The following is a 25,098-nucleotide window of genomic DNA, read 5'->3' as shown; positions in this document are numbered from 1 at the left end:
GCTGCAGAGCCGGGATGGGGATCCAGACCTCAGGAGTCCACATCCTAGATCACCTGGCTTCCTGAAGTGAGCAGCATCTTCTGCCAGGGGAGCAGGGTTTTTTTTTTTTTTCAGTCTTCATTTTTTTTTTTTTAAGAGCAGTTTTAGGTTCACAGCAAAATCAAGGAGAAGGTACAGAGATTTCCTGTGTACCTGTTGCCGGCCCATGCACCGCCTCCCGCTCCTCACCCCCACCCAGGTGGCTCATTCGTCACAGTTGACGGACCTGCACTGACGTGTCATCCCACCCCCCTAAAGCCGTTGCCTGCGTTAGGCGGTGGGGGGGTGGGTCCCTCCTGGTGTTGTACGTTCTGTGGACAAATATGTAATGGCCGTGTGTCCACCACTATAGTAACACAAAACACTTCTCACTGCCCTAGAAAAATTCACCCCTTCCTCACCCCTTCTCCCCACAACCCCTGGAAACAACTGATCTTGTTACTGTCTCCAAATTTCTTCTTTTCCAGAAGGTCAGATTGTTGGAACTACACCATGTGCAGCCTTTTCAGATCGGCTTCCTTCCCTCAGCAACAGGCATTGAAGCCTCCCCATGTCTTCTCATGGCTTGATAGCTCGTTTCTTTCCAGCGCTGACTAGTATTCCACTGTCCGGATATACCACACGGTATCCACTCACCTGCTCAAAGACATCTGCGTTGCTTCCAGGTTTTGGCAGTTACAGAGAAAGCTGCTGTAAGCACCCCAGAGCAGGTGTTCACGTGGACATATGTTTTTCAGGAGCAGATTTTTAAGAGACCCCGCCTCTGGGTGCTGAGCGAAAGCCTGCACGCGTCTTAGAGCCAGTCCTGGCCCTGTGGCCCAGCTTCCCTGGATAAGGGTCAGCAGGTCTGTACACAAGCGGCTGACCTGTCACACGGCCTGGAACCTTCCAGTGGAAGCCTGCAGCCCCCAGGCAGGATCTGAGGCAGAACAATCAAGGATTTCCCACTTCTGATTTGCAAGGCACTGGTGGTGGCTGCCAGCCATGCTTCCCTGAGAGTGATTGTGCTTATTTGTCTAAGCCTGCCTGCCTCCCGGAGGCTGGCGGCTTCTCAGAAGCTTAGACGCCCACCGTGTGAGACGAGGCAGCTAAGGATCTCACAGAAGGAGGCCTTGAGCCCTGGAGACGCCGATCAGCCTGAGCCTCGTCTGGCTGCCCCGGCTCTCTGTTTTGGCGGATAAATGGAAACATGGCTTTGCATTGCTTTTGTTTTCTGACCAGGAAGAGCATGCAAGTCCATCTCGCGGGATAGACCCCCCCTCACCCTCCTCTCTCTCTCCTTCCCTGTTCATGGACTAAACCTCTTTAAGAGGCTCTAGGTAGGACTGTCAGTCAACGGGGCCCCTAGAAAAGGCTGCCTCCATGAACTCTGACCCTTCGTAGGAAAAGCTGGTTAGCTTGATCTCTTTTTGTCACCATCTGGGGGTCTTGTTTCAGGCTGGGGTGGTTCGCCGCGGGAACCGGTGCGTCCCAGTGGATCTCCATGTGATGCTGTCTGTATTCTGAGCTTTCTTTCGAAACTGTGTGGCCACGCCAAAGCCAGGCCTCCCTCCTGCCTTGCTTTTGTTTCACTTGAACTTGTAGCCACTTCACACCCTATGTATTTTGCTTATAAAATGCCTGAACTCAGTCTGAACAGCATCTGCCCACACTGGAAATACAGTGTGCAGTTTGTACACAGACAGAGCTTTTTCTCAGTCTACGGGCTGTGCCGATGGGCAGGGATGGGACTCACACACCATGACCTCCCCCCAGCCCGGTGTGTGCCCGGCACACGTGGGTACTCTCTGTCGAATGATGTGGCGTGCCCAGCAAGGAGACGTTACGGTCGTCCTGCCAGCCCCCACCAGAGTCTTGGCCCGTTGTCAGAAACCATCAGTCCAAAGGAATCCTGTCTTTCAAAGGACACGTTTTCTGTTGAGTTGGGTAAAATACCTACAGGAAAACACACGGATCCCAAGCCTACACCTCAGTGGATTTGCACATCGACCATGTCCTTGTCACTGTGCCCCGGCTTAGGCCAAGAGGATGACCACCCCCGAGACCCTCCTGGGTCCCCTTCCAGCCACCCCTCTCCCCAAGAGGCGACCGCTGCCCTGCCTTGGCCAGCGTCTGGACCTTGTGTAAATGTACTCTCATGGTACAGACGCTTCTGTTGGTGAAACTCATCACCCTGCTTCATAGACGTGTAGTCCTCTGCTGTCACAGCTGTGTAGCTTTGCACTGGGTGAATACACCTTCGTTTCGCTCCTCGCTATCGATGGGTGCCTGTGAAGTGCTGCTGTGATGCAGGGGACATGATGGTGTGTGGGGGGCAGTCCGACTGGGGGGACCTGGGAGTGGCGGTCCCGGAATGCAGAAGGTAGAGGAGAGTCGGCTTTCGCAAACACTGCAAGTTCCTTTCCAAAGGGCTGGGACCAGCTCCTGCCGCCTCTAGCAGTGCTGGTTTCCTTCATTACGCTGTCACTGGCTGTTATCATTTCCCCCCAGTGTTTTTTGTTGTGGTGGTAAAATATGTGTGATGTGAAATTGACCATTTTAGCCATGCAGTTCTGTGGCATCCGTCCACTCACGCTGTCAGGCCTCTATCACCACCATCCTCCAGAGCTCTGCATCGTTCAGAACTGAAACTCCGTACTGATTGAACAGTAACTCCCACCGCCCGCCGCCACCCCCAGCCACTGGCGGTCTTTCTACTCTGTGTGTCTACGAATCCGAACACTCTAGATTCCTCACGTAAGTGGAGTCACGTGGTATTTGTCTTTTTTGTGACCATCTTATTTCACTTGGCATAATGTCCTCAAGGTTCATACACGTTGTCGCGTGTGTTCGAATTTCCATCCTTTTTTTGCTTGCGTTTTGGAATTTTCCAGGTCCCTTTTTAAAAAAATTGATTGAAGTACAGTTAATTTGCAATGGTGTATTAATTTCTGCTGTGCAGTAAAGTGACTGTCTTATATATATACACGCACACATGTTCTTTGTCATACTCTTTTCCATTGTGTTTATCGCAGGATATTGAATACAGTCCCCTGTGAATCTGGTGTACAAATATCTGTTCTCTGTTGGAGTAACTACTTTCCAGTTGTTTGGGATATATACCAGAAGTGGAATTGCTGAATCGTACGGTGGTTCTGTGCTTCATTTTTTGAGAAACCTGCAACTGTTTTCCATGGCAGCTGCAGCATTTTCTGTTCCTACCAGCCGTGCCCAAGAGTTTCAATTTCTTCATATCCTCACCAACACTTGTTCATTTTCTGGGTTTTGGTTTTAGTTTGATTGTGGCCATACTGATGTGTGTGAGGTGCTGATACTTTTTCTTTTTAAGCCATTCTGATAGGTGTGCAGTGATCGTTTGGTGGTTTTCATCTGATTTCAGAAGCGTGAAGCTGTAATGCATTTGTCCGAGTGTCTGGCTAGAGTATTGATTATTCTATCCCGGGCTGTGGCAGCTGATGCTGGGTCACCGTCAGTGTTCTTTGGTCACGGTGAGGCTGCTGGCATACAGTAGGTGCACAGTACTCGCTCGCGGCGTTCAATCCTTGTTGAGAGAGCCAGCCACATGCTGGGATTCCAGGGGAGTTGAACTGTGGAAACTTCAGAGCCACACGTGTCCTGACAAGTGTGGAACCCCCACAACCCCCTGTCTGTAGGGTCTCTTGTCTCTCTCTTTGCAAGAAAAGACCTGCTCACCTTTTGCAAGTTCTTGTCCCAGATTGGACCACACTCCCAGATTCTGTGTCTCACAGAGTGTCATAGCAGCAGCAGCTGAAAAACGTCCGGGACCAGAGTAGCTGCCGGCCATGCCCCTGGTGCAGCCCCCTCCCGGGGACCCCGAAAGCACACGCACACTCCCGAGTGGCACGCAAAAGGCCAGACTCACAGCCCTGACCAAACAGGGCCACGTCCGCCTTGCGCAGCTACCACAATGCAACTCCTTCTGGAAACGACAGTCGAGAGAGGACCCGCCCGTGCCCGGCCTGGGCCAGACTTGTACCCACGAGCCACCCCCACCCCCGCCCTGGAGGGTGTCATCGGCCGCCTTTCCGATCTTGCAGTGTGTTGGGGGCCAGCACCAGCCACACGTTTTCTTTTTGCTCCGTTTGCTGTCTAATTAGAGCTTTTCCTTAGTCCACTTGTTCCTTGTGCTGATGGGCGCAACTCCAGTGACTTCAGCAGATCCCAAGTAGGCCCCCGGGCCGGGCTGTGTAGTGTCAGAGCCGGTGTCCAGAATTGGAAACCTAGCGGTACCTCTTGCTTTGCGTCCCCAAGAGCCTCTTCCTTCCCCTCTGTTCTCTCTTCCCTCCTCTTCCATTTTCTTCAAGTCGGTGGCTGCTCCAGGGGCTTTGTTACCAGCATCGCAGGGCGGAGCAGTGATTCCGGAGATTAGACAAGTTGGACCCCAGTCTGGGCTCCACTGCTCCCCTGCAGCTGACTTTGCCTCCTGGCGCCTCGCAGGCCCATCTGTAAAATGGGAGGAGCGGGGCACACACCTCAGTGCGTTGATTGACTGATGCTTTCACCGTCAGACTTCATAAAAAGGAGCCCAGCTCCTTCTCTCCCTTAGGCTGAGAGTGGGGTGAACTCCGGGCCTGGAGTTCTGTTTGGTGACAAAATGTAAGTGAAAGACGATTTCCACGTGTGAAGGTTCTGTGCTGACATCACCCTAGAAAGAAAGTGAGGAGAGAGAATGGTCCGCTTGTTTTCTCATGTCCATCTGTCCATCACCTGTTTATACTCCTCTTGAGTGGTTTAGGTCAGAAACAGTGCCAAGGCCATACCTGCCCCGTCCCCCGGCATCTTCGTTAATCAAGTTTTATTGGAAGGCGGGCACGGTCACCTGTCTGCTATCTGTGGCTGCTTTCACACCTCAGCAGCACTATTGAATTGTTAGGACAGAGGCCACGTGACTCACAAAACCTAAAGAATTTACTGTCTGGCCCTTTGCAGAAAAGGTTTCCCTACCTCTGGTTGAGACCAAAGGGCTGGAGTGCTAGTCCTGGCTGCACTAGTAACTGGCACCCTGGCCTGCGTGTGCTAATTCGCTTCAGTCGTGTCCGACTCTTTGCAACCCCATGGACTGTAGCCCACCAGGCTCCTCTATCCAGGCAAGAATACTGGAGTGGGTTGCCATGCCCTCCTCCAGGGGATCTTCCCAACCCAGGAATCCTATGTCTTCCCAACCTGGGTCTCCTATGTCTCCTGCATTGGCAGGCGGGTTCTTTACCACTAGAGCCACCTGAAAAGCCTGGCAGCATGGCTTAGGAAGAGAGTTATTTCGCTTTTCTGGGCCTCAGTTTTCTTAGCTGTAACATGGGATCACAGCGACACCCATCTTGTGGGTCCTTCTAAGGAGTCAGTGGGAAGACGACCTGCACAGGCGCACAGACGGCTCTCGACCAGGACAGTTACTGCGGACGCAGGCAGAGGTGGCAGGGTCACCACACACAGACAGCTGACGACAGTGCAAAGGACGGCACCGGGGTGGAGGGGGCCCAGCCTAGAGGACCCTAGAGCCAGGTGGCCCTGTTTCCAGGCTGTCAGAGGTCACAGCTTTCCCCTGGCCGAGTCGCAGCATCAGCTAGCATGTCTGCCCTCCGTCCCTGCCGACATCCTTCCATCCGAAACAGCGAGCGGATTAAGGCCTGTGTGACAGTGGCCTATGATCTGGGAGCTAAATTAACACTCACATTAACCCCAAAGCGTTAGTTACTCTGTGCTAGCTCCAGTCTTGAGCAGACACGCCCTTTCCTCCTGGAGCAGCATTTGTGCAAACTCGATGAGGAGACCGGGCCTGAAGGGAATAGGGACGTCAGTTTCTGCCACGCGAGCCACAGAGAAAGTTTCTCGGCAGCCCAGCCACATCCTTGGCTCCTCTGGGTCCAGCTTTGAGGAGGGTGCTGCCTCCTGCGGGTCTCAGAGGCCCGGGAGGAAGACTCCTGAGAAAACCGAGCTCCATCCCCACCTGATCCCACCCCCGAGACTCAGGAATTGTGTTCTCCTTAAGGCGTGGGTACATGAGAAGAGCGGCCCTTACAGACGAGCCCGTGTTTACAGCAGACCTCGCGGGAACTCCCCACACACCGATGTGTTTGGACTTAAAGCAGTTTACTCGGTGGCGCAGGAGCAACCCCACTCCCGGGTATTTTCCCAAGTGGGAGCTCTTGTTCCCCTGCCCCCACCGCCCCCGGTAAGTGCAGAAATGCTCCCAGCAGCTTCCTATACGCAGCAGCCCCAAGCTGGAAATAGACAAGGGTCCGCAGACAGCGGGGGTGTGTAGGGAGGAAGACGGCCATGCGATGGAAGAAGCTGTGGGCACACACGCTGCACAGACAGGATGCCGAGCAGGAGAAGCCGGACACGGGCGCATGGGCCGTGCGCTTCCAGCTGCAGCAGCCCAGGGACCCAGCTCTCGGGACGGATCCAGAAGAGCGGACACTGCCAGGCAGTCCTCCTAGGTTGGGCTCGAGGGGGCCTGCCCCATGGGGTGTCACAGACGATCCATGTCTTGACCTGGGCAGGCTTGGCCTAGGCTTATGCAAAAGTAAATGCGGTCAAGTATTTGTGCTTTTTTGCACTTTGCTGTTTATATGGTCTGCCTTCATTTAAAAAAAAAAAAAAGGGAGAGAGAGGGGGAATGTCAGAAATTGGAGGGTGGGGCAGTCGAGGCTGAGCCCTGCTCAGGATACCGTCCCAGGCCTCCCTGGGAGTCCTTGTCCTCCAGCCCTGTCCTGAGACCGGGATCCACACACCGTGGTCTCAGAGACCCTCCCTACCCTCTGCTGGGAGTGCCTGGCGCTGCCCTGCCCACCGGGTCGAAGGTCACCTCTGGGAAGCCTTCCCCAGTGTTCCAGAGCGTTCCCCCCCACCCCCAGGCCTGCCCTTTGTGCCTCATGTAGGCACCGGGGCGCTTGTCACCCCATGCTGTCATTAGCTGTGTGCACCGTGACACACACCCCTTCCCCCACGGCCCTACCCGAAAGGCCCGCTCCTGCACCCTCAGTCACCCTGGGGCTCCTGGGCCATCGTCTCATGGAACAGGCAGGGGACATGGCACCGTGGACCACACCTGGCCTCTGAGTCAGCAATGTGGCCTTGTGCTGAGCGGCCATGATGCCCCAGGTCCCCCTCTGCTGCATGGGGGCACCAGCCGCTCCCAGTTCCCTGAGGCCTCGTGAAGAGTCAGTGAGGAGGCGCCTGGGGCCTCTGTGATCCTTGGGACGTTTGCCCACCTGCTGATCTTGCATTTGACCCTCGAGGGCCTCTATCAGCCATTCTGATCAAAGACATCCCAGGGTGACATGGCACCGCCGGGGCCCCGATTTCCATCTGACTTCCCATGCCCACGCTGGTGGCCGGGGCTGGAAGGGTCTGAACGTGGAAGTATCAGCCCTTGGCTCTATTATTAAACTTCTTGAGCCGTTTAGCCATAAAAGGGGCCAGCTGCCATGGCTGGACTCGTGATTAATGAGCCCGAAAGGGCCTCCTGACTGTCTCTGCGGAGCGCAGTCCGTGGAGAGCAGCCCCGGCCGGCCCCGGACTCCGGGCCTGCCCTCTCGGCCCGGCCTCTGCTATGTTGAGGTCTGTGCAGCAGGGACCAGGGGCCGGTGGCTCTTCCTTGTGTCCTGCAGATCCCACGGCCCCCTGGGCGACCCCTCCTGGCCCCCAGGGAGGCCTGGGCTATTGCGGGGGTGGCTGATGGGATAGGGCGAGGTGGATGGGCCCGGGGCAGGCGGCCCAGAGCTCCTGGGGTACCACCTGGGGGTGGTACCAAAACCCCAGACCAAATGTCCATAACTGATGAAGGCCTGCTTGGTGTCGGTCATCCGGAGCTGGCCAGTGACCTCCTGTGCGCCAGGCCCTGCACACCAGAGTGCTCCTCTCTGATCCACCTTTTTGGAGTGATCCGTGATGATGCAGGGCCTTGGAGAATGTGCAAGAGGCCCTTTTCCTTCTTGTGTCTTGAATCAGCCCAGAGCCTCATCTTGGGGGCCTGCGGACGTCATGGTTCTCACTTGCCTCTACAGAAATCCCCATGGAAACCATCAGGCAGGCAGCCCTGGGCGGGAGGGAGGGGTTCCCCAGAAAGGCAGGCGGAGAGGGAGCCTGGAGACATCCTGCCAGCTGTAGGGGCCGAGGTCAGAGGCTGGGGGTGGGGGCGGGGTGCGGGGCGGGGCGCCTGTGGTCACCCTGCTCCCTGTCTCACAGGAAACCCGAGAAGGCACAGGGTGTGGAATGTCAGCTTTGAAGGCCTTTGGGGGTCCCTGGGGCCCTCGATGACGTCCCTCCAGGGCCCGCTGCCTCCAGCAGGTCCAGGTGCTGCATGATCAGGGAAGAAGCTCATCTCAGAAACAAAAGCTGGAGGAGGGGTGGCGTGGCAGGGGTGGGCGGCCGTGGTCTCTTTCCGGTCTGTCTACACCAGGGCCCCCACCTGGCCCCTCATCAGTCTCTGAGAACAAAAGGACGGAGGCACCCAGACCTATCCCCCAGCCTCCCCAGGAGTGAGGACCCTGCTTGCGGAAGGACCTCCCCCCGACCCCACCCCGACCCACCCGCAGCCTTCTGAGCTACCAGCACCCTTGCCCTGCAGTTCTGCTGCAGGCCCACAGCGGCCCACAGGACCCAGCCACGCTGGTGGCCCAGGGTAAAGGCCCCCGGTCTTAGCCAGGGCTCCCCAGTTCTCCTTAATTTCTCCTTAATGAGAGCAGTTTGGCAGCAACATAAAATATGCTCTTACCCTTTGTCCCAGTAATTCCATTTCTGGGAATCTGGCCTAAGGAAGTAATCCTAAACACGGGGCAGAAAACGTGCGTCACAGGGATGCCCATTGTGGCGCTGTGTATGTGAGTACGGAGCGGGACCACCGCGCTGCCTGGGGGAGGGGGCTGGAGTGGCGATGAGACCCGCAGGGCAAAATATTTAACAGCTCTTAATATGGTAGCTCTGAAGATGGGGTGGGCATATGCTGCAGCATTGTGTGGGAAAAGGCAAGTTACAGAACTATATGGACCTTCACAAAGTGAGGTGTTAAAAAATAACACAGGCGGTCTTCCAGAGTGCTCGTGAGCAGCCTTGATAATGATTCTATCTGAGAGATTCCATCCCATTCATCGTCTCCCACATCACCTTGAACATTCGTGCGTTGCCTTTCTTAGTTGGGTTTGAGTCATAATTTACATTTGGTGAAATCCGCTCTTGGCGTGTGCGCATCTGTGGACTTTGCCAAGTGTGTGTGGTCAAGTCACCCCCACCACCGTTTCCATTGCCCCGAGAGGTGCCCCCACCACCCCCATGCCCCTCGGTGACTGGTCCCCTCGCCGCCCTGCTGGCCACCGTTCCTTGGTCTGAGTCGTCGCTGCTGCCATTTCCTTCTCCAGGGGATCTTCCCAACCCAGGGATCGAACCTGGGTCTCCCCCATTGCAGACAGACGTTTTTACCGTCTGAGCTACCAGGGAAGTCCATTAGTTTAGTTCAGTTCAGTCGCTCAGTCGTGTCTGACTTTTTGTGACCCCATGAATCACAGCACACCAGGCCTCCCTGTCCATCACCAACTCCCGGAGTTCACTCAAACTCATGTCCATCGAGTCGGTGATGCCATCCAGCCATCTAATTCTCTGTCATCCCCGTCTCCTCCCGCCCCCAATCCCTCCCAGCATCAGACTCTTTTCCAGTGAGTCAACTCGTCGCATGAGGTGGCCAAAGTATTGGAGTTTCAGTTTTAGCATCAGTCCTTCCAATGAACACCCAGGACTGATCTCCTTTAGATTGTACTGGTTGGATTTCCTTGCAGTCCAAGGGACTCTCAAGAGTCTTCTCCAGCACCACAGTTCAAAAGCATCAATTCTTTGGCGCTCAGCTTTCTTCGCAGTCCAACTCTCACATCCATGCATGACCACTGGAAAAACCATAGCCTTGACTAAACGGACCTTGGTTGGCAAAGTAATGTCTCTGCTTTTTATGCTATCTAGGTTGGTCATAACTTTCCTTCCACACAAGCTGGAATCAAAATTGCCGGGAGAAATATCAATAACCTCAGATATGCAGATGACACCACCCTTATGGCAGAAAGTGAAGAGGAACTAAAAAGCCTCTTGATGAAAGTGAAAAAGTTGGCTTGAAGCTCAACATTCAGAAAACTAAGATCATGGCATCATGGCATTTGGTCCCATCACTTCATGGGAAATAGATGGAGAAACAGTGGAAACAGTGTCAGACTTTATTTTTTTGGGCTCCAAAATCACTGCGGATACTGATTACAGCCATGAAATTAATTAAAAGACGCTTACTCCTTGGAAGGAAAGTTATGACCAACCTAGACAGCAGTTTTCCCCTAATGTCGTTTCTCCATCCCAGCATCTCATATGGGCCACCAGTCCATTTGGTCGTCTTGTCTGCGTAGACTTGACAGGGACAGATGCTCAGACTTAACTTGTATTTGGTGAGCACCGCTCAGGTATTTTGAGGACTGTCGCTCGGTTGGCGTTTGATGTTTTTCTCACGGTTAGACTAGAATTATGGCTTTAATGGAGGAGGATCCTGGAGATAAAAAAGTTTAGTGTTTCTTACAATAGTTTGTTTTTATTGAGTTTTTCAGTGTGTTCCAGATGCTGTGCTGAGCCATTAACAGATGGGTCCCCTTTAAATTCTATTTTGCCTAATAAAGTCTCATTTTACCATTGGTAGAAATGGTATCAAGAGAGGTGCAGTAACTTACACAAAGACCCACAAGTAAGTGGCTCAAACACAGAACTCATTAATGCTCCAAGTTTTGCTTTTTGCCAGTACTACTTCAGACAGCAATACATCTGCTTTTAAAAAAAACCCAGTATGTGTTTATTTATATACAGTGTTTCTCGAAAATGCTTCTGCTGAAACTTCTAATCAAGGCCACCTTGAGACAGCTGCAGCCGGGTCATGAAAAAAGCAGGCACAGGTGGCCAGCTGTCCCCCCATCGTACTGCATCCCACCTGTCCTGGTCATCTGGAGCGTGTTCCCACGGGCTTGGTGTGGGGGTGGGTGCTAGGCAGTTGCAGGGCCTCTCCACGTCTCAGTCTCCAGGAAGCCGGGGTGGGAAATAGAAGCATCCAGGCTTTCTGCTCACGTGCCCAAGGTGCAACTCCAAAACTGGCTGTTTGCTTGATAATCAGATCCGCTCCGTGTGCTCACACTCTGCACCGTTGTGGGGTTTTAGAATGGGTTTCCGTACCTGTCGCTGGGTGTGGCCAGGTGATTTTCTAGATATCAAAGCGACTGCATCCTAGCCCATGCTCTCTGGCTTCTCATGCATCAAGGGGACCGTGGGCTGGGGTTTAGGAACCAGCGAGGCCATGAAAAGGCAGAGAGGTGGCTGTGGGCCGCCAAGGAAAGAAAGACCTTCAGCGCATCCAGGCACGCAGGTGCCATTGCTTTCTAAAGGACAGTTCTTTAATTTATTAATTTATTTTTAATTTAATATGTAAAACTAGTAACCAAAGCCTCTTCCCAAGTATGTTATGCGTGGATGGGCATTTTTTTTGCTTAGGAAAATCTTCCTTCATTTCTTAAGGACGTATACCTATCACCTCCTAAACATCAGGCGCATGAAACAGGGCAGGCGAAAGTTCCCACTTGCGTTGTGCTGAAAACGCCAGCACGGAGACAGTCAGAGGGAAGCACAAGCCTGTTCACACGAATCCCCGAGGCCCCTGGTGCCGCTGGTCTTCTCAGGACAGGATGTGTGGTTGGGGCTGAGTCATTTATGCAGAATATTGAGAACGTGCCGGCGCAGGGCTGTGGAGCAGGGCAGAGGGGCCATGGGGAGCCCGCGTGTTTGCCTCTGGGATGCATTGGCAGACTGTCTTGGCTGGACACTGAGGCGGCCTGGGTTGCTGCCAAGGGGTGGGCCATGGGCCGGAGAGAAGGGCTGCGTGAACTTGGCTCCCCACCCCCGCCATGGTCTGGGCGGCCTCTTGGCTCATCTGGACCTGAGGAGGAGGCTTCAGGCTGTTACTGCTTCCGCCCGCTTGGTCCACGCAGCAGTCCAGTGATGCTGTGAGAGCTCCCCGCAGCCCTGCCCCTCCCGCCCGTGGGTATCCGTTCCCGGAGCCCCGCCAGGCCTTCCTGTGCCCACCTCTCCACGGCCTTTCTCCCTCACTCCTCCCCAAGCGAGCGCCCCCAGCTTGTGGCCGCCGTCGGGCCGAGACGCACTTTCCCCCCCTTGTTGCTTTGCTGCTCCACGGCCGGTCCTGGTTTTCCGTGCAGCACTCACCTGTCTCCCGTTGCTGGGTGTTTGTGTCTGTCTGTCTGTTGTCTCTTTGCCCTGCTGGGCTTCCCTCTTGTTCACTGGTAGATCCCACAGCAGCCAGCACAGGGCCTGGAAGGTAACAGGTGCTCAGTTAAGTGTCTCTTAGGTGACTGACGGAGTGAGTGAATGAATGAATTTATCGATCAGTTCTTCTGACTACCTGAGCGTGGGAGCTGATCGTTTCACGGAAATTTGAGGCAGCTTAAGCCTTCAACCCTTTTCCTCTTCAACCACCACCACTACCACCGTATCTCAGCTTTGGCAGATAGGAATTGAAAATAAACAACTTGGTGGGCAGAAACCAACACAATACTGTAAAGCAATTATACTTCAATTTAAAAATAAATTTAATTTAGAAAAAAAAAGCCTCATGGAGGTCCTCAGTCCTTAGGGGAAAGTTCGCTTGCTGGGCCCCAGGTTTTAAATTGCTTGTGTCAGAGCTCACTGCTCAGGTCGGAGATCGCTGAGCCAGCAGCCAGGCGGCCCCGGGCCAGTCAGGTGACCTCCTGGGTCTCTTTTCCGTCATCCGTGCAGCGGGGACGGCCCAGCACCTGCTCTGGGCATGGTCATAAGAGTCAAAGGCGCTAGCTCCTGCCGCACGCTCGGGGCGTCTCGGCCTGTGTCAGATTGCGGGGGGTGTTAGCTGTCCCCCTTCCCCGCTGGGCCACGCTCGCCTGCGATGCCGCTGAAGTCTGGCTTCCGGGCCCTGAGTGCCAAGGACACGGCCTCTGGGTGCCGTGGCCCCTCCCCTCCGTGACTGAGGAGCTCGCTCAGCGATGAGCGCCTGTGAATTTCCCTTGCCCCACCCTCACCCCGGCACTGACCGGTGATAACCCTCACCAGTCGCCCCCTGCCAACACAAGTCACTGAGCCCGTTTCGTGCGCCAGACCCTGGAGGCAGAGTGGGGACCAGACAGACGTGGCCTGACCTCACGGAGCCACGGCCTGGGGGAGGCAGACGGCAACCAGACGGCCTGCACAGGTCACAGGGATTGAGACGGATGTAGTGAGTGTGTGGGACCCGGGGAGGGCGGCCCGGTGGGTTTTGGGGTCTGGAGAGTGGACGAGGAGAAGCCGGGGTGGGGTGGGGGTGACCCCCACCTTTCGGGACACGGGGCAGGCTGAGTCGGGGTGCATGGAGAGGGAGAGAGAGGTGGAGTGGGGCTGGAGCGGGCGCGAGGCCAGACGCAGGGGTCCCCTGGGTGCAGTTAGTGGTTGGGTCACCGGGAGCCCATGGCAGATATGAGCAGGGGCGTGGAGGGGTCGAGTTTGCCAACTCAAAACGCGGCCCTGAGTGCCAAGCTGGGAGCGCGTGTCTGCAGGGGGAGACAGGAGGGGATCCGGAGGGCAGGGGGCTGTGACCGCTTCCTGGGCAGGGGAGGGTGGTTGCTGGGACTCGGTGAGGCATGGAGCGGTCTGGCTCCGGCCACGCTGGGCCCCGCAGACACCTGGAGGAGCAGTGCCCAGGCCTTGCTTCCAAGGTGCCCCCAGTCTAGTCCCGACTCCGCACCTCCCAAAACACGTGGGCCGGTGTCTGCCCCGGCCCCTCCCCTCCCGCTGAGTGCCGCCAGCAGGACAGACGAACTCCTTCGGCCTCCAGAGTTTCCAGGTGTCCATACCAGCTCTGCGTGCTCATTGCTAGAGCAAGAATGTTTCCCAAGCCGGTTACTGTGCTTGATCTCATAACCAATGTATGTCTTTTCTGTTTTTCTTTTGCTGCAGCCAACTGGGTACATGGAAAACTCAGTCTCCTACAGCGCCATTGAAGACGTTCAGCTGCTGTCCTGGGAGAACGCCCCGAAGTACTGTTTACAGCTCACAATTCCTGGGGGAACTGTCCTGCTGCAGGTAGGACACGCAAACATGAGCAAGCACTTTGTGCTCCGTCCTGGCTCAGCGCCCTCCTCCTCCCCCTCGGAGATGCCAACTATCAAGAGGAAAAATTGTTTGACTTGGAGTGGTTTTTTTTCCCTCCAAGTACAAGAAAGGTGTAAATCGGGGCTCACTGGGGGAGCGGTAGAGGGAGTGTGCACAGGCTGGGCTCCTGCTGCACGCCTGTCCCCACCGAGGAGCTTCCCACGTTGTAGTTTGGTTTCTCCTAACAAAACCAAACCGTAGGTTTTCTGGTCTCCCATTTTCCAGATGAGGAAACTGAGGCACACAGGCTTTAAAAGGCTATAAAAAGCAAGTAAGCGACAGATGTACTACCTTCTGTTGTACTGTGAGTGAGGAGGATTCTCACTTCTCATTAATCTTGGTCTATCGAGGCCCTGATGGAAGTAGGAGCCCTCTCCTTGGGAAAGAGTGCGGGTTTTATGTGTATTGATTGGGGACTGTTGGTTGGAAATGATGTTGTTCAAATGATCTGAAGCAGGAAGAGAATTTGATGCTGTAGCTGCGTTACGTAACTGGGCAGTCTGAGAGTGGACTTCAGGCATAGCTGGACCCAGGAGTCAGATGTGATCATGAATGTCTCATCTCGCTGTCTCCTGGCTTTGCTTCTGTGTGCTGACTTCACTGTCAGGCAGAGGCTCCCCATGTGATGGGAAAGACGGATGTCTGGCAGCCTCAGGCTGCATTCTTGGAGTCTGTAATCCTTCAAAAATGTGAGAGCCCACTTTCCTTTCAGTATCTTCTTATCAAGTCTCCTGGAAGATCCTGATTGGCTGGGCTGTAGTCTGATTCACCCCCGGGGGACACCTGCCCTGGGATCCACGCCCACCTTTAGCACAGGCAGCCATGTACTCTGACAGCCCTGCCAGGACCTTGTGGGTGGGGAGAGGCAGGTCCACCAAGGAAGGAGCTGAGGCAGTGCTAATGACACAGCCGCTGCAGTCCGTACTGGTGGCACGCTCTGTCATTTCAGGGGGTCCTGGCCCCCGTGACTCAAGGGGGGATTTTCTCAGCCCGCTCCTGTCGGCTTTCAGTGGCCTACCATTGTCGCTCTCCCTTGGGTTTCCAACAGGGACTCAAGTCAGGACTGCTCGTCCAGAGGGAATGGACTCTCACCTCCGGGAGGACGGTCTCCTTTCGCGTCTCTTTAAGGAATGTTTTCTTTCTAACTCTGTCTCTCCTGGGAGACACTGCTCTGAGTCCAGACACTTGCTCCCTAAAACTTGTTTCAAAAGTGGCCACCGGATTATTCAACGATGGTGGAGCCAAGAGGCACACAGTTTGGCCTCTGAGGAATGTTGAGCGTGACAGCTCATGATCCTTCAGGAAGACTCCAGCCTTTACCATCATCCCTCAGAGGCCACTGCCTGTCTGTTTTCTTCCTGAATCTCTCGCACCCTGCAGGTTTTCTCCGAGCCGCCCTCCCCTCTCTCCTCCTCACCTCCAGCCAGCGGCGCTTTCCTTTCTGTCCCTCCTGCCCCTCATGATGGTTGCACCTTCTGTGAAGGGAGTGGTCAGCTCTGGCCCCCTTGGGCTGCGGGGGAGCAGTGGGGGGAGACTGGGGGCGAGGGGTCAATACCAGGAGTCCAGAGAAAGCAGAGAGGAGGGGGCTGAGAAGATCCCCTTGGAATCACAGAGCCCCGAGCCTGCTGTCCCCTGTGTAGGCGCGGGGTGGGGAGGGGAGTCAGGCCCCCGGGGAGACAGAGCCACAGACAGACCCCCCCCAGAGGTAGCAGCTGAAATCGAGGCCTGTCCCCGAGGGCTGGGGGACTCGCTGTCACCCTGGAGGTCCCAGGGAAGGCTCCCCATGGGTGGTGATGCTAGAGCTGGGTATTGAGGGGTGAGTAGGAGTGTGCCGGGATGGGATGCCCACTGTGGGCAGAGGGAAGAGGGGTTGCGAAGCCTGGGAGTGTCGGGGCAGGGGATCCCTGCTGTGGATAGGAAGGGGCTGCGGTGCAGGCCATAAACACGTGCCCAGAGTTGTGGGGTTGCAGGCAGCCAGGCCCCACAGGTCTTGTCAGCCGAGCGAGGGGAGGGAGCCGCGGTGCCGTTCTGAGGGCCGCAGGCAGCCGCCGAGCGCTCCCGAGAGATCGAGGGACCGGTCTGCTGGCTGAGCAGATGGCGCATCCGTGAGCCCCCCAGGCAGGCATCTTCCAGTGCTCTGGGGCTGGAGCGGGCAGCGTCCTCTGAGGAGGGACCTGCAGACAGAGAGGCAGGGCATGTGGAGGATGCGGGGCACCAGGTGTCACCCGAGTGTCCCTTTGATACCGCGGGGGCCTCCCGTCAGCACTCCCTAGGGTGGGCAGGCCGAGGTGGCGGCCAGGTGGGTGCAGCCCCGCCGTCCCCGGGGTCCCTCCCAGCTTGCTTCCCCCTTGTCGTACCCTCCTCCTCGCCCTCCTGTGATTCACGGGTGGCAAGAGGCCCGCGTGGTGACGGGGCGGCCCCTGAGGTGGTGGGCAGGGCGCCCCGCACAGGCTCTCCTGCTGGTCGGCGGGATCCCCTGGCTGGAGGCTTGTCCAGAGTCACAGGACGGGCCCAGAGCAGGGGTGTGACAGCAGTCCCCATGCCCCAGCGGGGGTGGGGGGTGGGGGCTAGCACGGCAGCAAGGGGCGCTGGGGATCGAGACCATACCGCACCCGGGTGCTGCCCCGAGCCGTGCTGCCCCCACAGCGGCCACCAGATGCACAGGGTCATCTGCACTTAAGTCCAAGTTAACGAATCAAGAGGGCGGCTCCTCTGTCCATCAGCTACGCTCTGGGTGCTCAGGACGACCGGGTACCAGTAGTGTTAGTTGGTGCTAGTGGCTCAGTTCTGCAGACGGCTCCCATCCGCACACCAGGGCTGAGCCCCCAGTACTTGTCATCACGACCCCTGCTGCGCCCGCGGGGACAGCCTCCGCACAGGCAGCCTGCAGGCCCCCAGCGCCCCTGCCTCCCCACATAGGGGTCTGTCCTGTGGCGGGGCGGTGCCTGGGGGGTCCCTGCCCCACCTCCCCTGCAGGCTGTCTCTCTGATCCTTCCCTCCCCGCCCCTGCCCTGTCTGTCTGTCCCTTGCTGCAACTCACTCTCTGCTTCCCCCAGGGTCTTTCTCCAGGCCTCTCTACCCTCCGGCCCCTTCTCTCTGTGTCCTGACCCCAGTCTCTCTTCCACTCTCTGTGTTTTGCCCTCTCCGCTCCCTACCCCTCATCCTTACATAGCTGCTCTGTGAGAATTTGAGCCGGTGCCTCACTCAGACCCCCTGGGAACTGACCTGAGTTCAGGGAAGGTTCAGGAATGCTCTCAGGGGACTTCCCTGGTGGTCCAGTGGCTAAGACTCCAGGCCCCCTAGGCAGGGGGACCGGCTTCCATCCCTAGTCAGAGAGCTAGATCCTACATGCCACGGACTGAAGACCCAGCACGCCGAAACTGGGGGAAAAAAAAAAAAAATAGATCCCGCATGCTGCATCTAAGGCCTGGCGCAGGCAAATAAATAAATAAATGAATATTAAAAAACAAAGGACAAGCGCTGTCAGGCAGATGGTCCACCTCCCCTGCTCAGAGACACAGAGCAACATGCCAGCAGGTCGAGTCAGCAGACAGAGGCGCCAGCCCTCCAGCCTGGGTCTGACCGGCGTGTTTGTGGATGCTCTGTGTGTTTCAGCGTGAGCTCCCTAATGGCATGTTATTAGAGTCCCCGGGTGCAGAAAGGACCTATTTATCTTCTTTCTTCCCCTAATGCCCTGTCTGCTGGCATTTCATCGTGAGGAGTAACTCCGTGAGCCCATGAACGGTGCTGGGTGGCGGGGAGGGGAGTGCTCCTTGCTGGCCCGTGGAGTCGCAGAGCAGAGATGAAGACCCGGATCATCTCCCAGGGATCTCTGCCTCCCCAGTGGCTGTCCAGTCACTGATGAGAAGCGGACAGAGCCCACTGCTCGGCCAACAAAGTTTCAGGCGAGACCAGGAGCACAGGGAACCTCCTCACCCAACCCTGCTTTCTCAGGAGTGCTGCCGCTTTCTGGGACATCTCCAGGACCGGCTCATCTCAGTGACCTTCCCGAAAGCCCCCGGGCAGGCCAGGCCACTGTTTACCCCAGACGCTGGCAGCCGGGGCAGGACAGGGCGGGCGCCCTCCTTACTGGAAGCTGGAGAGAGAGACCTTTTCCGGCTGCACAGCACGTGCTGTTTTTTCCCCTAAGAAGTGGGGCGGGGAGGGCGAACCTGGGAACGGTCACCCACCGTGCACCCTTGGCTGTTTTTCTCACCTCTCCAGACAATACAACAATGAGAGGGAACTTGGCAACTTTCGAAGAGGAAATTAGGCAGAATTTGCCTGGAACGAGGCCCTTGCAGGATTCGAAAGATTTATCGCCAGGAGAGGCCGGCGCCCGCCAGAGACTGCTTCCAGGGCCTCTTTCCCAGGCTGGGCCCCGGCTCCGCCGACTGACCCTTGGGACGCAGAGATGCGCCCTGGGTCCCCTGTGGTGGGACTGGTGGCCATCATCCAGGCTCGGCCCTCCCCACGGCAGCGTGGGGACTCTGTCTACTCCATGCTGCCTTCCCCCCGGACAGCGCCTTGAGTTGCCCGCCATGGGATTCCGGATGTCCCCTCATGGCCTCTGTCCTTCTCCGAAACTCGACCAGCCAGCGGAAGGAGCAGGAGGGGCCTGCTCTTGCCATGGCCTCCCTGTCTCCAGCATCAAGACAGGGGTCGTGACTGCAAGGGTGTCGCACATGTTGCTTCCCCTCTCCCAGAGCAAACTTCTGGCCCACTGTTTTGTTTGTGGGGTGGGGGCCTCGCCCTGACTGGAGCCTCTCCCTTCATCAGCACGGCGCCTTCGGGTTCCCCAGCCCAGTTCCCAGGGGCCCAGCGGTACAGAGAGCAGGTGGTAGGGTCACACCTGCTGCCAAAAGGCAGATTACCTTGACTGTTGTGGTTAACACAGCACAGGTTTGAGAATTCCCTGCTAATGCAGGGGTTAAGACTTGGCACTTTCCCTGCTCTGGACCTGTGTTTGATCCCTGGTCAGGGAACTAAGATTCTACAAAAAAAAAGAAAACACACCATAGATTTGTATCCTGACCATTCTGGAAATCTGAATCCAACACATGTCCCTCTGAGCTAAACTCCCAAGTGTGGGCAGGGCTGGTTCATCTGAAGCCTTAGGGAGAAATCCATCTGCAGCTTCTCAAGGCTGCCTGCATCCCTGGGCTCATGGCCACGTCATTCGACCTCTGTTTCCGTCTCTGACTCTCATCTGATCCTGTCTCCCTCTTATATAGAAACTCATAACTACACAGGCTCACCCAGAGGGGCCAGAGTAATCTCCCTCCATCAAGGTCCTTAACTTGATCTGCAAAGTCCCTTTGCACCAAGGTAACACATTCCAACCAGTCCATCCTAAAGGAAATCAGTTCTGAATATTCATTGGAAGGACTGATGTTAAAGCTCAAACTCCAATACTTTGGCCACCTGATGCAAAGAACTGACTCATTTGAAAAGACCCTGATGCTGGGAAAGATTGAAGGGAGGAGAAGGGGACGACAGAGGGTGAGATGGTTGGATGGCATCACTGACTTGATGGACATGAGTTTGAGTAAACTCCAGGAGTTGGTGATGGACAGGAAAGCCTGTCCTGGCATATTGCAGTCCATGGGGTCACAAAGAATCAGACACGACTGAGCGACTGAACTGCACTGAACACATTCCTGGGGGTTAGGACATGGACAGTCTTTGGAGGCCCCTCATTCGACCTGCCACACCTCCCTTGTCCCTTATCACCTCGGTATGTTGAAAAGCAGAGAAATGGCTGTGGGCCTGAAGCATGCTAGAGCAGCTCATTCCCGCCTGTATGCGCTCCTGAGAGCCACCAGGATCCTGTCTTAGCTCTGGTCCAGGGACGTCCCCTGGGAGCCTGGAATCGGCCAAGGGGTGTCAGTGTGGACGTCCGCGCACACCGCGATCAGGGCTGTTCATCCAGGGGAGCCTGCTGTTACACGTTTGTCAGCACCGCAGTGGCCGAGGCCACTCTGCCCTGATCCCTGCTGCTGGCGCGTGCCGTGCGCGGTGGGCGTCTTTCGTGGCTGCTCTCATCGTTTGGGGTCTTGCCCTGCTCTTCCTGAGTGTGGGCTGCGTTCAGTCACCCTGACGTCCAGAAGCTGTCCTGAGACCACAGCTCAGTCAGCACCGGCAGATGACCCCCACAGGCCCTTTGCGGAGGCTGCTAGGCCCCGTGGCAGACTCTCCCGTGGCTTGCCCCATCCCGGTCAGGTGTCGCAGGCTTTGGGTCCTCAGGGAGCTTGAACCCAGGGCTTCTGGAGACTCAGCTACTGCAGAGGTTCCTGCGTCCCACGGAGGGAGTCCCCCGGCTCACTCCCCGACTCAGGGCAGAAGCGCAGACTCACGTTGCCTCAGGTGCTGGTGTGGAGCCGCTCGGACTTTCGAATGCGTTTCCGAGCTTGCCCCCGGAAGCCTGATTCCCAGCTCCGCGGGCCACTGAGCTGGTTCATTTGCTGCAGCTCTGAGAGTTCCCCACGCTGACCTGGGCGAGCGGCTGGGGTTTCCTCTTGCCGGGTATCAGGGGAGCTCATTTGTAAGAGCTGAGTCTCCTTGAGAGTGACCCCAGGATGCACATGCTGGGTGCATTTGTGCACGTGTGTGTGTGGGGGGGGCTCAGGGAAAGAAGGCAGGCATTCCTGCCTGGAGAGATGCGCTGGCCTTTGTCAGAGTCCCTTGCCCATCAGGGTCGGCTGCTCGGCACGGCGGGCTGGGGCTCAGGCAGGGGACTGGCGCTGCGTTTCTGCCTCGGGGGTGGCCAGCAGCAGACTTGAGATGCCGTCACACTGCGGTTTCACCGTGAGTCAGACCGCTGGGTCCAGGCCCTGTCCCCCCACCCCTGCTGCCTGTGAGCCCCTGGGGGATGAGTTCAACTTCTTGAGCCTCCGTTTCCTCGTCTGCACCACGGCCGGCAGTGCCCGCTCCCCAGGGCTAACTTAAGGACGGGATGAGCTCGTCCAGGCGTAGGGTCTAGCGTCCAGGACCCGGCAGACCCGCCGTGAATGCTGCCCTTGTCATCAGCAGACGTGCTGGAATCGGGGGTGAGAGCCGTCCGACCCCGAGTGGCCTGGAGGCTCGCAGCTGGCATGGTGTAGTCACGGAAGGCCGAGCTCCCTGAACAGGGATGTGTAACATCTATGAGTTCTGCCTGAGGCCAAGGCTGCCTGGACTCTACCGTGGCTGTCTGCAGTTGGCAGGGGGTGCAGTGGTTACACCCACAGGCTTGGAAGACAGGCTGTGGGTTTAAATGCCGTCAGTTGACGTGAGCGTTCAGGGTCTGTTTTTCCCTTTGTGAAGCAGAGTGTTGCCCACCTCGGAGGGCAGATTACACGGATGGCAAACATGGATGGCAAATGCCTGGCACCCGGAGCACCCAGGCAACTCATCCCCGTCACCCCCTCACCCCGTATCTCTTCCCCACTCCGCCCGGCCCCTTCTCTGATCCTGAAGAGGCTGAGATAACGTGTGCAGTTGAAGCTCTTGCAACCACCAACATCTGCCCAACAGAATAAGCGCTAGGCGAGAGCAGTGTCTTATTTCAGACGAGTCCACCAGGTGACTGCTTCCGGTTTGGTTTTACACACGAAGGGTTCAGCCTGGTACAGGACCTCATGCTGGCCTGTGAAGTGCTCTGAGACGCTGCCAGCCGGTGACTGACCCCACTGTCCTCTTCTTGTTGCAGGCCGCCAACAGCTACCTGCGGGACCAGTGGTTCCATTCTCTGCAGTGGAAGGTGAGTCCTGGCTCGTTCGAGGCGCTACCCTGTCACCTGGAGGCTGGAGAGCAGGGGTCTCTCACCTCCCGGATGCTTTGCCCTATTGTCCAAAAGCCCCTACCTCCCTCTTGGATGGTTGATACTTTGCCCCCTTGCGATGCCAAAGCTGTGTCTCTGCCTAGTTGGCCACTGACTTTGCCTGGGAACCTTGCGGTGTGCCAGCTTCTGGAAGGATTGTAGACCCTCTTGCTGTCAGAACAAGAGCTCATCTGAGTGACTCCGGGGGTTAGGACTTGAGGGAGTCCAAGTGATGAGTTGAAAGTAACTTTCGAAGTTGGCAGCAGAAGAAAATTTATCAGAGATTTAGAAGTCCAGCTGTATTTCCACAGGCTTCCCTTCTTTTCTGCTCTCTGGTTCTTTCGCCTGATTCTAGCTCCACGTGGGATGGTCCCCGCTTCTCTAGCACAAGTGGTGAATTAGTCCCCGACTGGTCGTGTTCAAGTCTCAGGGGCCAGATCTGTGCGGAGTGTCCACCCTGCCCTGGAGAGTCCACATTCTGCTCTGTGACTCAGGACCCTCACGCCTTGCCTCCTGTCCCCCGCCTCTTGACCTTTTAGTTTAGAACAAGCACGGCAGGCCTTGCAGAACCAGCAGGGTGTGACTAGAATGACCGGTGTGCGCCCCGAGCCGGCACCTTTACAGTAAGCTGGAGCGTGGTGGGGCTGAGCAGCTGGCCCTCGGTGGGCTTTGAGGCCGTGTGTCGTGTGGGGAGGACCAGGGAACACTTCGCATTCTTGTCACGCCTTTGGAGGGGCTCTCGTTGCAGCTGGGCAGAGGACAGAAACCCAGCCCTGGAAACGGACATTCCAGGTCCCCTAGATGGCCACCCCCTCTCCCCCGACAGCAGCAGGGCCTCTCGCTTGTGCCCGGGTGGCTGTCTCTGAGGCTGAGCCTGAGTCTCCAAGCTGGGGCTGCACAGGGAAGGGACTGGCGTTTACCGAGCGCCTGCTGCATCGTGCCTCTTTGACCCTTGTCAGGCTGCTCGTTATCATTGCTCCCATTTTCTCCGTGGGGAAGGCAAGGCCAGACCCGAGCCCAGCTCCTGCAGCTGGTACAGGCCGGAGCTGGGTTCAGACCCAGGCCTCGCCCGTTTCTGGGGCTTCCTGAACGCAGGCAGAAGGCCCTAGGAGGCACTTGTTTGTGGCGCCGGCAGGTGCTGCTCAGACCTTGATTTCTGCAGGGACATCCTCTCTGAGGCCTGATCTCTGCAGCTAGGTGTCCCGGGACAGGCAGGGCCTACATCAGGACCTGCTGGCGGGCCCTGGGAGGTGAACGCCAGACCAGTCATGGGAGAGAGGAATACAGGCGGCGTGATGTGGTCCCTGCAAGGAGAGGCCGCCCCGCTGCCGTGGACAGCAGCGGCTGCCTGCCCAGAGGCTTCCCTCTCTGTTCCTCCTCTTGTGCTGCTTTCTTCATGAGTCCTCAGTGAGTGAGCACCTTGCTTTCTCTTAGCGCGGGATGGAGACTTCCTGCCCACCCGATAGCTTGGGGAAATGTCTCTGAACAGGTGGCCAAGGTCAGTGTCAAGGAAGAGGTGGTCTTGAGTGGATTCCACTCTGCTTGCCGCCTTGCCCTGGTCCACATTCTCTCCAGCCTCTTTCTGGGATCTCTGGGAACTCCTGAAAGGCAGTGCTTATGACATGTGTGAATACTGTGCAGCTGCAAGCTATGACTAAGATGGTAGGCATGGAAAGTGGAGCTTCGGGAGACTGACAGCGAGAAGGATGATCTAAAGGTGACAAGCTCGGAATGTACGAATTCAGGTGCATGTGGGGCTCAGACAGTTGATTGAGCAAGTGCCGAAATGGGGAGCCCTGGGCTTCTAGTAGTTCTTATCAAGACTGGGTGTCTGCTCAGTTTCGGTGGTGGTTGGTTTGTTGACGGTTGTTAAATCAGTTAAATTTTATTTATTATTTTTCCATAGCATCCTTTTATTTATTTGTTTGCTGGGTCCTTGTTAGTTATCCCTCTTAAATATAGCAGTATGTACATGTCCATCCCAAAAAAACAAAAGCAAGCACACCCAGGTCAGGGTGTCAAGGAATCAACAAATGCCCAGCAGTGAGTGACCCTTTTGCCTGGTGATGGATGGTGCCCTGGTGCCCTGTGTTTAAGCACTTTTTGTCATAGGCTTAGGAGTGTGTAGGGCTTCCCTGGTGGCTCAGATGGTAAAGAATCTGCTTGCAATTCAGGAGACCTGGGTTTGATCCCCGGGTTGGGAATATCCACTGGAGGAGGGCATGGCAACCCACTCCAGTATTCTTGCCTGGAGAATCCCATGGACAGAGGAGCCTGGTGGGCTGCAGTCCATGGGGTCGCAAAGAGTCGGACGCAACTAAGCACAGCACAGGTGAGATGCTCGTAATTTTTCCCTTTTGACACCCCCACCCCCCCAATAATTTAGGTATGCTGCCACCAGGTGGCAGTGATATCTCAGTATCAGCAGCCTGATTTCATTCCTGTGACGCTTTGCCACTGGCTGTTGATGAGATTGAAGGGAGGCATCCTCCCCTTCCTTATGAAATGGCAAAGAAACTTAAGGTGTTTTTGAGGTACTGCTGACTGGTAAAATGAGCCAAGAGACCCGGGGTTTGAATCCCGGCTCTGTAGCTGATCCATCTTATGGTTTGCATAGATTCCAGCAAGAGTTCATTCAGACAGATGCAGTTGCTGGGTATCTGCCACGCACAGGGTATGTCTAGGCGATTTCCTGTTCCTTGTCATTCAGCACATGTCAGGGCTCAGAGGGGTCCAGTGACTTGTGCATGGTCGCACAGCAGATTTCAGTATGGATCCAGGGGCTGCCCCACCCCCTGCCCGATCCACCTGTGCCCGATCCACCTGTGCCCGATCCACCTGTACCCGATCCCGAGCTTCAGCCTCTCAGCCCAACTCGGGTCTTGTCCCGATTCTCCTGCCTGATACCACCACTCTCTCCTCCGTATTTACCACCGACCGTTTGGGATTTTTCTTTTTCTTTCCTTTGCTTTTCTTTACCTTTAACTTAAAATCAATAGAACATCAAAATTAAGGACATTTGAAATCCCACAACCTCAGCTTGAGTTTTAAAATTC

The 25,098-nt window shown here is 56.3% G+C and overlaps 1 protein-coding gene across 1 annotated transcript in view; it reads left to right on the top strand.

Moving 5' to 3' along the window:
• The window catches only part of CMIP (c-Maf inducing protein), a 208,807-nt gene that overhangs the window by 119,686 nt on the left and 64,023 nt on the right, over nt 1-25,098 (top strand). Inside the window, exons 2-3 of the mRNA XM_055413063.2 lie at nt 14,047-14,172; nt 21,932-21,982. Coding sequence (XP_055269038.1) covers nt 14,047-14,172; nt 21,932-21,982 — 177 coding nt within the window. The remainder of the gene's footprint in view (nt 1-14,046; nt 14,173-21,931; nt 21,983-25,098) is intronic.

Source organism: Moschus berezovskii, chromosome 22 (assembly GCF_049115385.1).
Source record: "Moschus berezovskii isolate FMDL1 chromosome 22, NW_MosBer_1.0, whole genome shotgun sequence".
Taxonomy (NCBI): Eukaryota; Metazoa; Chordata; class Mammalia; order Artiodactyla; family Moschidae; genus Moschus; species Moschus berezovskii.
This window is presented reverse-complemented; position numbering and strand designations above follow the sequence as displayed.